This window comes from Sciurus vulgaris (genome assembly GCF_902686455.1).
Source record: "Sciurus vulgaris genome assembly, chromosome: 1".
In the NCBI taxonomy this organism is placed as follows: domain Eukaryota; kingdom Metazoa; phylum Chordata; class Mammalia; order Rodentia; family Sciuridae; genus Sciurus; species Sciurus vulgaris.
In genome coordinates this window covers 173,870,763-173,883,553 of record NC_136461.1, presented here as the reverse complement: position 1 = coordinate 173,883,553, position 12,791 = coordinate 173,870,763, and the positions used below count along the sequence as shown (strand labels likewise).

The window sequence follows — 12,791 nt, the reverse complement described above, 5'->3', positions numbered from 1 at the left end:
ATTAAACTATATTAGTTAGGTCTAATAAATTAATTTCAATAGTTTTATGTACTGTTTTTATATGGTAATTCACAATAGTTACTATTTTAGAATGGTGAGGTAAAGAAATTAGCAAATTTATGTATTCATTGAACATAATGGTTTTTTGGCACCCTAGATTTTCTCCAACACTCTACATCAACCTAAAAAATCATAATTTCCTTTCATTTAGCTATTTTGTGCTAAGGGCACCGTAGGTCTAAAGAAGCAACAGTACAGAATGAAGAATGCAGAACAAAGTCTTCAGGAAAAATGTCATGGTTTCAAAGGGTTAAGGGGCAGAGGTAATATTATATAAGTTTCAAAGTGTGAAAATTATTAAGCATTATGTAGAGCTACAGGTGAGAAAGGCAAGAAAAATAAAACAGATTTTTGAAAAACTGAGCAAATACAAAATACAGCAATGACCAATTTCAGGAAAAACCAACAAACAAAAAGCATAAAAACAGTAAATACAACTATATAATATGACTTCACTACAGAATGAACATTATTTACAAAATCTTTATAATGAAAACAATTTAAAATGATAAAGACAAAATACATAAGAATATTGGGAAGATGGAGGCATGGAATACAAAAGCAGAAGAGATGGAACCTTTATATACAATAAATATCAAGTGAATAAGATTATAGTGAACCAAGAGATGGTAGTTAATTCAGGTTATTCAGAAACACTGGATATCAATATCATAAGAAAAGAGCTTATAGAGACAAAAGTGGCTAACAAAGGAGCAGAATGAGGTGGGAGTACTGGGGGAACTGAAGCTAATTTGGATAAATATAACTAAGCAGTACTTGATTACTATAATTCATGTACTTCTTCAATGAAAATAAAACTATATTATAAAAAATAAACTATTTCAATTTAAAATACTAATTTTAGTATGTTATCTGTATTCTTTGTGATTTCACAGATAACAGATCATTTATTTTTCATCTTTCAGTCTAAATCTCTTTAAAACATTAAAACAATATGTAAAGTTTATGTTGTACCTTTTTTTTTGATCTTCACTTTTTTAATTCAATAAACTAATAAAGAGTAAAAAGAAAGATTTACAAAACCATGGTCCATACATAAAACTAAGGCCTACAGATATTTATGTGATACGAACTGAGAATGAAATACAGGTCTGTGTACCCAAATACCCTCATATCATACACACTACATACAAGCACACACAAAGACACACATACCACTCTGCAGTTGCCTCCAGTAACCTTAAAATATTTTCTCTGAGCAGAGCTTTAATATGTTATTATTATTATTATTTGTTTTTTTTTAAATTTTTTACTTACAATTGATTTATTTGCTTATTTTTAATTTTTTTTTATTTTTACAGACTGCATTTTGATTCATTGTACAGAAACAGGGTACAACTTTTGTTTCTATTATTGTACATTATGTAGATTCACACCATTCATGTAATCATACATGTGCATAGGGTAATGATATCTGTCTCATTCCACTATCTTTCATGCCCCTGCCCCCGACCTTGTCTCATTTCCCTCTATCTAATCTGAAGTTCCTCCATTATTCTCTTACCCCTCACCTCCTACCCTCACCCCCATTATGTATCATCATTCACTCATCAGGGAAAACATTTGGCTTTGGTTTTCTGGGATTGGCTTTATTTCACTTAGCACGATAGTCTTCAATTCCATCCATTTGCCTGCAAATGCCATAATTTTATTATTTATCGCTGACCAATATCCCATTGTGCACATATACCATAGTTTCCTTATCCATTCATCTGTTGAAGGGCATCTAGGTTGGTTCCACAATCTAGCTATTGTGAACTGAGCTGCTATAAACATTGATGTGGCTGTGTTACTGTAGTATGCGGATTTGAAGTCCTTTGGGTATAAACCAAGGAGTGGGATAACTGGGTCAAAAGGTGGGTCCTTTTAAGTTTTCTGAGGAATCTCCATACTGCTTCCCAGAGTGGTTGCTCCAATTTGCAACTATACCAGCAATGTACAAGTGTGCCTTTTTCCCCACATCCATGCCAACACCTATTATTGCCTGTGTTCTTGATAAGAGCCTTTTTAATTGGAATAAGATAAAATCTTAGAGTTGTTTTAATTTGAATTTCTCTAATTACTAGAGATTTTGAATACTTTTTCATATATTTGTAATATGTAATTTGGTCCATTTATTGACTGGGTTCTTTGTATTTTTGGTGTAAAGTTTTGTAAATTCATTATAAATTTTGGAGATTAGTGCTCTATCTGAAGTGCATGTGGAAAAGATTTTGTCCCACTCTGTAGGCTCTCTTTTATAGAAGACATTGACAAATTTTTAGAGACATATGATCCTCCCAAACTGAATCAGGAAGACATACACAATTTAAACACATCAATTTCAAGCACTGAAATAGAAGAAGGCATCAAAAGTCTACCACCAAGAAAAGCCAGGGACCAGATAGATTATTAACCGAGTTCTACAAGACCTTTAAAGAAGAACTAATACCAATATTCCTCAAAATATTCCGTGAAATAGAAAAGGAGGGAACCCTTCCAAATTCATTCTATGAAGTTAGTAGTACTCTGACACCAAAACCGGACAAAGACGCATCAAGGAAAGAAAACTTTAGACGAATATCCCTGATGAACATAGATGCAAAAATCCTTAATAAAATTCTGGCAAATAGCATACAACAACATATTAAAAAGACAGTGCACCATGATCAAGTGGGCTTTATCCCAGGAATGCAAGGTTGGTTCAAAATCTGGAAATCAATAAATGTTATTCATCACATCAATAAACTTAAAGTTAAGAATCATGATTATCTCAATAGATGATGAGAAAGAATTTCATAACATACAGCACCCCTTCATGCTCAAAATACTAGAAAAAATAGGGATAGTAGGAACATACCTCAACATTGTAAAGGCTATTTATGCTAAGCTCACAGCCAAAATCATTCTAAATGGAGAAAAACTGAAAGCATTCCCTCTAAAAACTGCAACAAGACAGGGATGCTCTCCTTCACCACTTCTATTCAACATATGCTGTACCTTTTTTTGAGACTGTAACTGGAATAAATGGTATAAAGGTAGGATTGTCTGTTTTCTTTTTGAATTATTTGTTAAAATGTTCTGTATACTAATAACCTTGGGAATATTTACAATGATTTTAAATTTCCTCTTATCATCATATAAAATGACCTGCATTATTTCTCTAAAAATACCTACATGAATTAAAACTTTTTACCTCTTTATTTCTTCACATTCTCTTATCAAAGCTTTCTGAAACTTGGTGGAGATGTAATGAAACAATCTTCCTAATTCCTGCATATCATGATATTATTACTAATAGCCATGTTCATATAATTGGGTGTTCATGGGAGCAGAACCATTTTGTAAGAAGGTAAATAATCTTCTAAAGAGAAACAAATTGTGCCAATCATCACAGCCCTGCTGAACACTGGGAAGGAAACCAAGGCTGAGCAGTAGAGCTTTGGGGAAAACCTTCGAATTCTAGGTTTGGCTTTCACTCTTATGGTATCTAGCACACTGACTACCATCTTATGTAAATAGGAAGGAACTAGGATCTAAGAATCCCAAATAACATGCCTGTTGTACTAGCTTTACAGAGCCCAGTGCTGTCAAGAGAGGACTACTGAATGGGATGGTGAACTCTTGCACTAAGCTACATAAAAACACATCCTTTGTACTGTGAAATGAACTTCGGTTTTTTGAAAATTAAATGTTGATCTCTCTTATGTACTTTTTCAGACTATCATATCATGTATAGAGAAACAAGAAAAGATTAATTTAAATGAAGGAAGATGTATATGCTAGAAGCCATATGCCATAAGTAACAATGTTGGAAGGGGACAATGGAAATCAAAGACTACAAATACAAGCATAGATGCAGTGGCCTCATTCTACCTAGTGTACATTTTTTTTAGAGCAAAAATACTGGAAATATTTTGTTCAAGATGTGTGGCAACTTGCTTAAATCATCACTACACATTTTATTACTCAGAAGTGGTTCTTTTCAGATATGAATGTGAAAGTTCCATTATGTCAGTTGTTTAACTAAAATTAATGTTAAATATTGTTCTAGCTGCAATCCTTAAGCTGTCCTATTGTGCTCACTTCTATTTGCAAAGCTATGTCCTTTGTTTCTCTTTCCTTTGTTTATAGTGTAGAAATTTTCCTCTACTAAACAAAAATCCACCTATCCATACCTGAACAATATTTTAAAAAATATTTCAAATGACCCTTGCCAAAAGTTTGTCTGAAAATATCAACACTCTCAAAAATAGCAATATACTAAATATGCATGATGTCTTTTTACTGAAATATGTTCCACACTACTGCATCAATATAGTGTCAGATGCAGGGCTTAGAACAGACAGCACATTGACTGGTCTGTAATTCCCAGGATCCCTTTACAGTGCAAATAAATGATATTCTCATTAGTAATTCATTATTCTTATAAAATAGTAGCTGTTCCTAATTTGAGGATACACTTTTTTAACAAACACATATCCCTTCTTGCATTTCTTCATTAACTCAGTCTAAATTTTTAAAGAGTTCAAAATAATAATAGTTTGGTTGTTTTAAAGGTAATCACCTATCTATCTGTGAAGGATGAACTGATGTTCAGGGAAGGGTGTTTGTATTCTGAGTGTCCTTTTATTTACTGAAATTTGATCCTAGGGATAGGCAGTATAAGTATGTAGGTAAACAGTTATTAATTCCTTGGCCTAGCATGAGGAGTTATTGCTGTCCTGCTGTGTGTGGCATTCCAGCCTCTTTGGCTTTGGCTAACAAACTGGAATTTCACATGCAGATATTTTTTGCAGGGGGAAGGGGTGGAGGTGGTGCAGTACCAGGGATTAAACTAAGGAGCACTTGGCCGCCACATCCTCAGGTCCATTTTGTATTTTATTTAAAAACAGGGTCTCACTGAGTTGCTTAGTGCCTTGCTTTTGCTGAGGCGGGTTTTGAATTTGAGATCATACTGACTCAGCCTCATGAGCGGCTGGGATGACAGACGAGCTGCTATGCCTGGTATCACATAAGGATTTTTCAGGATGTACTTTCCATGACCTCAGGAGATAGGGTCCCAACATACATTATTGCAGCTTATAATGTAGACTATAAATGCAGGGCTCTGCCCTCCTTGCTAAAGGATCACTGTAGAAGACTTCAGACCTATAGATTGGATGGTGAGAAATCCTAAAAGTGGGCAGATTGTTGGGACAGGCCCAAATGACTACAGATAGGCTCCCTCGCCAAGACTTCTGGTGGGCTACGATATGTTTTATATTATGTTTTTAGTGTGTAGCCAGGGTTGGGAATTGGCTGTTATGGTTAGTGAAGGCCAGAAACACTAATTCAGTATGTGTACTCAAGGTCATAAACATTGACTTGTAAATACACACCCTCCCTTCAGTAAGCTGTTGGCAGTGTGCCAACTTCTTCATTTGAGCTGTACCAAGGGCCTACGAAAATGGTTCAGAGGGCTGGCTAATGGCTGTGGCCACCTCTGAATAAATGATGACCGATTTCCCCACCATGACTCTGCATCTTTCAACTGCTGATTCTTAAACACTGGTCCCTAGAACTGAGCTTAGTCCTCAATGAAACAAGGCTCTAATCTTTCTGTGTTTCTCTTTCTTCATGTTAAAAGTGGTATAGTAATACAGCCTGCCTCAAAGTGTCATTGTGAGGAGAAAATTAGGTAAAATGGTCTGGATATTTATTGGTATGTAGGAAACATTATATAATCTGCAGTTATGATGGTAATGATTATCATAGTTTATGGAATTTCTCTGTAATAAATGAGATAACACACTTGTTTGACAACATAAAAACTACATCTCACAAAAATAACCAGTTATTAATTCCTAAAACAAATCGGTAATCTGTGAGTTAATTTCTTTGATATGAGATTTATAAAACTGGCACAAATAATATAGGGATATAAAATATTATTTTCCAACCCAACTTGCTTCATGGACTTCACTGAAAATGCATGGGAGAATTTTTTAAATCTGCTTATTTTATGCCATATAATTATGTTTTTATGGATTATCTAAAGTCCACTGGAAAACAGTCATTAGATTTGAGAATATATAGCTTTATGGTCCTTAAAAAAGACAATGAATAAATATAAATCATAGATGGTAAAAAATGATTGAGTTAGAGAATCTCCATTTACAAAAGTTTATCATACTTAAATAGCTTTTGAAAACTAAATAAGACTGAGAGAAAAAGGTGATAGGTACATGATCTGTGGCAGAATAAGAAGAGAACTGACTTTAAAGACCTAAATTCAATACACACGTCTTCATTTTCTGGCTACGGGTGATGATTTGGGGTAGGTCACCTCTCTACTGTAAAATGGGAATAATGCCCATCTCACAGACTTAGTATAATATGATTGTAGATGTCTGTGTTATCTTATGGGACATGCCTTGCCACACTGACTGGCACAAAGTGGCTCTCTGTGAACACCACTTCCTTCCCTACTTCCCTACCTCTATATTCTTTTTTATTTTTCCTTTTTTTTTTTTTTTTTATGTACTGGGGATTTAACCAAGAGCACTTTACTACAGAGTTACATCCTTAGCTTTTTTCTATTTTTGAGACAAGGTCTTGCTAAGTTGTTTAAGGCCTCACTAAGTTGCTGAAGCTGACTTTGTACTTGCAATCCTCCTGCCTCAGCCTCTGAGCTGCTGGGATTACAGTGTGTACCACCGTACCTGGTTCTCTACGTTCTTAATAAACAGAAATGAGCCTTCTCTGTAACTCATGGTAAGAATTTTAAAAAACACCATTTTCACAGTTTGTTCTCCTGGGATTATATAGAAGATTTATTCTAAGTACAGCTACGATAAATGAAGCAGAAAATAAAAGCAAAGAAAACACTTCAAGATGCTTCTAAGAAGCAGTGTTCTGTTTTATGCTGACATGCTTTGTGGTTATAATAGACTTCCAATGAAGACCAGATCAAAATTAAAGTACTAGGCAGGCATTCAACTTTTATCATTGTGTCCATTCTTCACTGAGCATGGGAAATAAATGATTTACCAGTTATTTATTGAAGATATTCCCATAGTACTCTTACAAAGTTCCCTTTCAAAAGAAGCCCTATCCCTGTAATGTATCTGAGTCCATGAAAGCTATACCAGGTTTCTTATAGCAGGGAAATAAAATCATGTTTTCAACAAAGGTTTTTCTGAGGTCAGTCCACAGCAATTTTGTAAAGTTGCATGACAAATAAGAGGAAAAGAGACTAAACAAAATTCAAAACTAAAGAGCATCAATCCAAAATGATTTAGGACCATATTGTGAAAAGTTAACTGCAGAAAAATTAGCAGAAAGCATCTAGTTTAATTATAGTTCTTCAGTTGTAAAGTTGGTACAAATGCAGTGAGTCTAACCAAAATCATGTAACAGTTACCTCTGTGGCCTTGTTTGATGGTTCCAGACCAGTCATATTTGCTACTATTAACTGATGTAAGAGTTGAACTTGAGCCACACTTAGGAAGAAGTCCAGGTTTGTTGTTATATTCACTTCCAAGGAATGGCCACACACTAAAATCTCCTGAAGGAGGGGGACAAAGGTTGAATACAGATAAAGAAATATGATAGGTTTTAGAAGATAATTTATCATTTTTATTCTTACTTATTTGACCGTTACTACTTCCTAAGTCTGATGGGACTTAAATTCATACGTTAATAAGAAAAGCAAAAATGGTGAGCACAGTTGCTTGACATAGATAATGGATTAATTTAAAGACTATTTATATAGGCTTGCAATATGCCTGGCCTTGTGTTAAATACACATTAACAAGAATTTTTCATCTTTTCATATCCATTTGACTTGTTCATACTTAAAACTACTATCCTTGTTTTAATATATAAGCAACAATGTAGTTCTATAGCAGGATCTTGTTCATCAGTTCAAATCAAGTATTTACTAAAATTCTTCTAAGTACTAGACATTATAGTAGAATACTAGGACTATCATAAAGAATAAGGTTGTTCTTAAAGGACAACTTGCTCTTGAGGAGGTTATAACCTAAGGGGCAGACAGATATAAACAGACAACAGCAGTAGGCAATTTTAATTGCAAACACTATGGTATAAGTACTATTCACAGGATACATTTTAAGTGTTTGCAATAATATATGGTGCTACAGCCACAGATAGCTAGACTAATTAATTTTACTTCTTAAAACTGCTAAAATCTTGGCAGCATTACACGTCCACTATTTAATTGTTGCTGATCATTTGAACATTTATCACTGGAAAACCTATTACAGAGGAAGACAACAGAAAAAAAAAAATCCAGAAGCTTCAGCTAATAAGCATAATTCCTGCCTCTTTTCATGAAGTCCATGTGGACAATGTCCCAATGCTTGGAAATTCTAACATGCCTTCTCCTTATTAGCATCACCCAAAGGAATGGATTTGAAAGGAGACTATGGCTGTCCAAATACAAACTGGACAGCTTAGAATAGCTTTTAATAAAGCCATAAAGAACAGCATATCTGAAATGATTATCCTTTTTTTTGGTTAAACTTTCCTTCACAAATTTCCTGTATTCACTCATTATACTTGAAATTCTTATTTTATTCCTCAAGTAATGATGAAAAAAAGTATGGCTCAGAGGTCTTCTTTTTCTTTTTAAACTGTCATTGTTACATTTCCCAAGGAGATGAAATTTTGTCCTCAAAAATATGTTAGTTCTATTAGTAGACTATCATCCCATGAAAATTAGCATTTTCTTGTCTGTTAAATGGTATGAATGCAATTGGTAGAATCATTAGCTAACACCATAAAAATAAGTTCTGTTTTTACTCCTTTTATAATTATCATCTGATCAGTTTGATTTTTAAAATAATCTGGAGGCTAACTGGGGGAGGGGCTGTACATGAGGCAATTAAGATATGTATGAGGAAATGGAGGAACTGAGAATTTAAATGAATAGCTGTAAATGACATCTTTTAACATGAAGCTGAGCTTGGCCCAGAACTAGATTTTCTGCTCTCCAACTTTGTGCCTCTTTCACTTGGGAATGAGAAACTTTCTAATAATGCCTTCAAGTTAAAAGATGAGTTAATTAACATGGAATGGTATTTTATTAACAATTTGATACATTCTTACTTTTGTTTCTAAATTTCATGATGACAAGTACTTAAAAATTCAAGTAAAGAGTGTTTTCAGAAAAGTAATCTTAAGAATTCAAACTGATTATAATATCTATCTACTTACCTAACTACCTAGCTACTATGAGGCTAATCAAACCCAGGGCCTCACAATGACAGGCAAGCACTATACCAATGAGCCACAACACTATGCCTTTTAGTTCATTTTTGTGAGTCATATATAATCAGGAAATTGAAGTAATTAAAAAATGTGATTCTAATATGTTAATCTTTTTTAGATATATTTTTAGTTGTTGATGGATCTTTATTTTATTTATTCATATGCGATGGTGAGAATTGAACCCAGTGCCTCATACATGCTAGGAACTGAGCCATAACCCCAGTCTGTGACTCAATTCAAAAATTTTTTTTTTTTTTTTTTTTTTTTTGGCGGTGCTGGGGATTGAACCCAGGACCTTGTGCTTGCGAGGCAGGCACTCTACCAACTGAGCTATATATATCCCCAGCCCCTCAATTCAAATTTTTATAGCAGCATTAGTATGGGGGTGAAAAAGAACTTTTTAATGAGGTCTCTGTTTTCCAAACCAATTTTCTTACTAAGTAACTAGTAAGAATTAATCTTTCTACACCTTTTGTGAATATAAAGAAACTTTTTCTAATCTAACTTTCCCAGTACAGCTATTATAAATATCAAATGATATACATACAAAATACTGTTTTTTAAAAAAAAATATCTAGAGAGGGAATGTAAGGTATCATTATCTTGGATTAATGCACATACTATACTCCTCAATTTATAATGGGGTTACATTCCAACAAATCCATGCAAGTTAAAAATATCATGAATCAAAATGCATTTAATACACCTAACCTACTAAAAATCCTAGCTTAGCAATGCAGTGCACTGCAGAGTATCAGCTGTCTCCCTCATGATTGCCTGGTAGACTAGGATCTGTTGCTTGCTGCCATGCTGCCCAGAATCATGTAATGGTATGGTTCAGCATATCACTAGCCCAAGGAAAGATCAAAATTCAAAATTCAAAGTATGGCTTGTACTGAATACATATACTTTCTCACACTATAAAGGTGAAAATCAGTAAGACAAACCATCTTAAGTCAGGAATTTATTTTATACCTAAGCATTTAATCTATACCAATTTTTCTTAACTTTTCATAATACTGCCTATACTTCTATGAAAAAGCAAAAAGTTTATAATGTGTTTAGCATAACAAATTCTAGGAAGAATCTTTCTTTTTAAATTATGGAAAACCACAATTGTATTCATTTCTATTTTAGACATGGATACAGTATTCCATAATGATCAGAATTGCAACCTGGACCCACCATTTAAGTTACTTAACCTTTGTTGATTTCAGTTTTGATTAAGTCAAGTTACTTAATCTCTTTTGATCTCTGTTTCCTCATCTATAAAACATGGATACAAATAAAATATATCCCATAATGATGCTATGAAAATTAAATATAGTAATTAACATAGAATTTATTTTGAAAGATAATCTGTATGAGGATTACATATTATTTTGTCGGTATATAGTTTCATTTGAAAGATGCTGTACAAGTTAATAGTATACAAGCTGAAGTTAGACCAATTGAGATCATACTTTCTTCATTTCTTACTACTTTGAAATTTGGCAAATTGGATATCCTCTTAAAGTCTCAGTTTCCTCATCTATAAAATGCAGGTAGTAGGAGTAGCTGATAGGATTATCATGAGGATTAAATGAGTTATTACAGGGAAAGTAATAACTGGATAGTATTAGGAAGTGCTTAGCAAATATAAACTATGATGTTAATTGTTATTATTAATAAGCTAGTTTGATGTCATGGGCTGAAACTCAAAAATGTGTAACATACTAAGAGGAACTGCTCCACTATTTAGACTAAAATGATATCTATATTATGTCCCACCTCAGTATGTAAATTTTCTGAAGAACTTATTTTGGTGAAAATGATGGCAGGTGCTCCAGTTATTCGGACAGAAAAATCAGTCAAAATGGGGGTCAAAATTGCTCTCCTTTCTTGATGTCGCCTTATGCTAAAAGATAAAGTAAAAAATTATTAGCTCACTTTTTTCAAGAATAATTTTCATTAAATTTATATAAGGTTTTAAACTACAAAGATAGAAGGCAAAATTATATCACTATTCTGAGAGTGCTGCATATTTTATAGACACGGTTTCTTAACTGCAGTACCATAAGACATATGAAAAATAGGAAAAATCTTCACTGGAAAACATAGATATAATTAAGGCATTTCATATTAGTATCATCTTAGGATCTTTCAACAAATTACTTCATTTATTATAATTCCTTTTGTTCTACAAATAGATGCCTATCTTTTGTCATCATCAATAATTTTACTGTTTTTGGAATTTTTTTTTAAAGCAGAGATTGAACCCAGGGGCCCTTAACCACTGAGACACATCCTCAGTCCCTTTGTATATTTCACTTAGAGAGATAGTCTAAATTGCTAAGGCTGAATTTAAACTTACAATCCTCCTGCCTCAGCCTCCCAAGTCACTGGGATTACAGGCGTGTGCCCAGGTGAAATAATTTTTAATTTCCTCTTTTTAATATTTATGACCTTCCACTTGACAACTGCCAACATTTTCAATCTCATTAAGCTCATGAGCATATCCTCTTAATCTGTGAATTCCTTTTTTTAAGCTCTAAGAACCATCTAATTACTGCAGTCTTTAAAGTCTATTAAATAGCTTTTGTTCCTAAAACCAAAAGTTTTCTCAAAACAACCCTCCATATAAAGTAAAAACCAATATTAGACCCACATTACCAATGAGAAAATGAAGTTTTAGACTAGGCTAAAGTTATCCAATAGGAACAAAGGCTCCAGAACTGGCTTGGAGGGCAGTTGGTATCAGACAACACATTTTCTTACCTCTGATCAGTTACATAGCACAATATTCTACTTAGCATTGAAAATTGCTAAGAATTTCAAAGGAAGCATTGATTACATGGTAGAAGATGAAACTGGAAAAAGTGCTGAGAAACCAAATCGTGTGTTGTTACAGATCTTTAGGATCATTATTTATATCCTTAATTTTCATTTTATGAAACAATATACTGTGCTTTTGTTTTACTAAAAGTCATACCTTAAAATTTCAATCAAACCATTAGTTTAATATTCTTTATAAAAGTATTCTTACCATTCCCTTATATTATAAAATGATAAAGTTGAAATCAAAGAATTGACAAGTTATCTCATGAAAAAGCCTAGATAAAATTCAAGTCTCTGCATATCTCCACCCCGCCCCCCAAATCAGAGGAGCCTAGAGAGTACTAACCTCTTTTGTTAAATGTGCAACAGGCAGAGCTTTATGTGGTGTCTGCCAAAAAAGTAAATTGGATCATCTGGTCCTGTGACACATAAGTATTGGATTTCAAGAAAGTCAATTTTAAAGAATTAAGAGATCTGGTAAGTAGAGAGTAACAGGAAGAAGTATTAAAGTATGTGACTACAGAGGAAGGATTTAGATCCTGAGAGACACTATAATTATAGCCTAATAGCTCAAATTCCATAAAATGACCAATGTGAGAAACATGTAACATCTGATGTGTTCTCATAGGGGAGTGCTA

General features: G+C 33.5%; 1 protein-coding gene across 1 annotated transcript in view; it reads right to left on the bottom strand.

The window, feature by feature from the left end:
• The window catches only part of LOC306653220 (intermembrane lipid transfer protein VPS13B-like), a gene marked incomplete at its 5' end in the record, with an annotated part of 899,457 nt that overhangs the window by 267,459 nt on the left and 619,207 nt on the right, over positions 1-12,791 (bottom strand). The window contains 2 exon segments of the mRNA XM_079126163.1: positions 7,466-7,609; positions 11,107-11,233. Of these exon segments, the coding sequence (XP_078982289.1) occupies positions 7,466-7,609; positions 11,107-11,233 (271 nt within the window).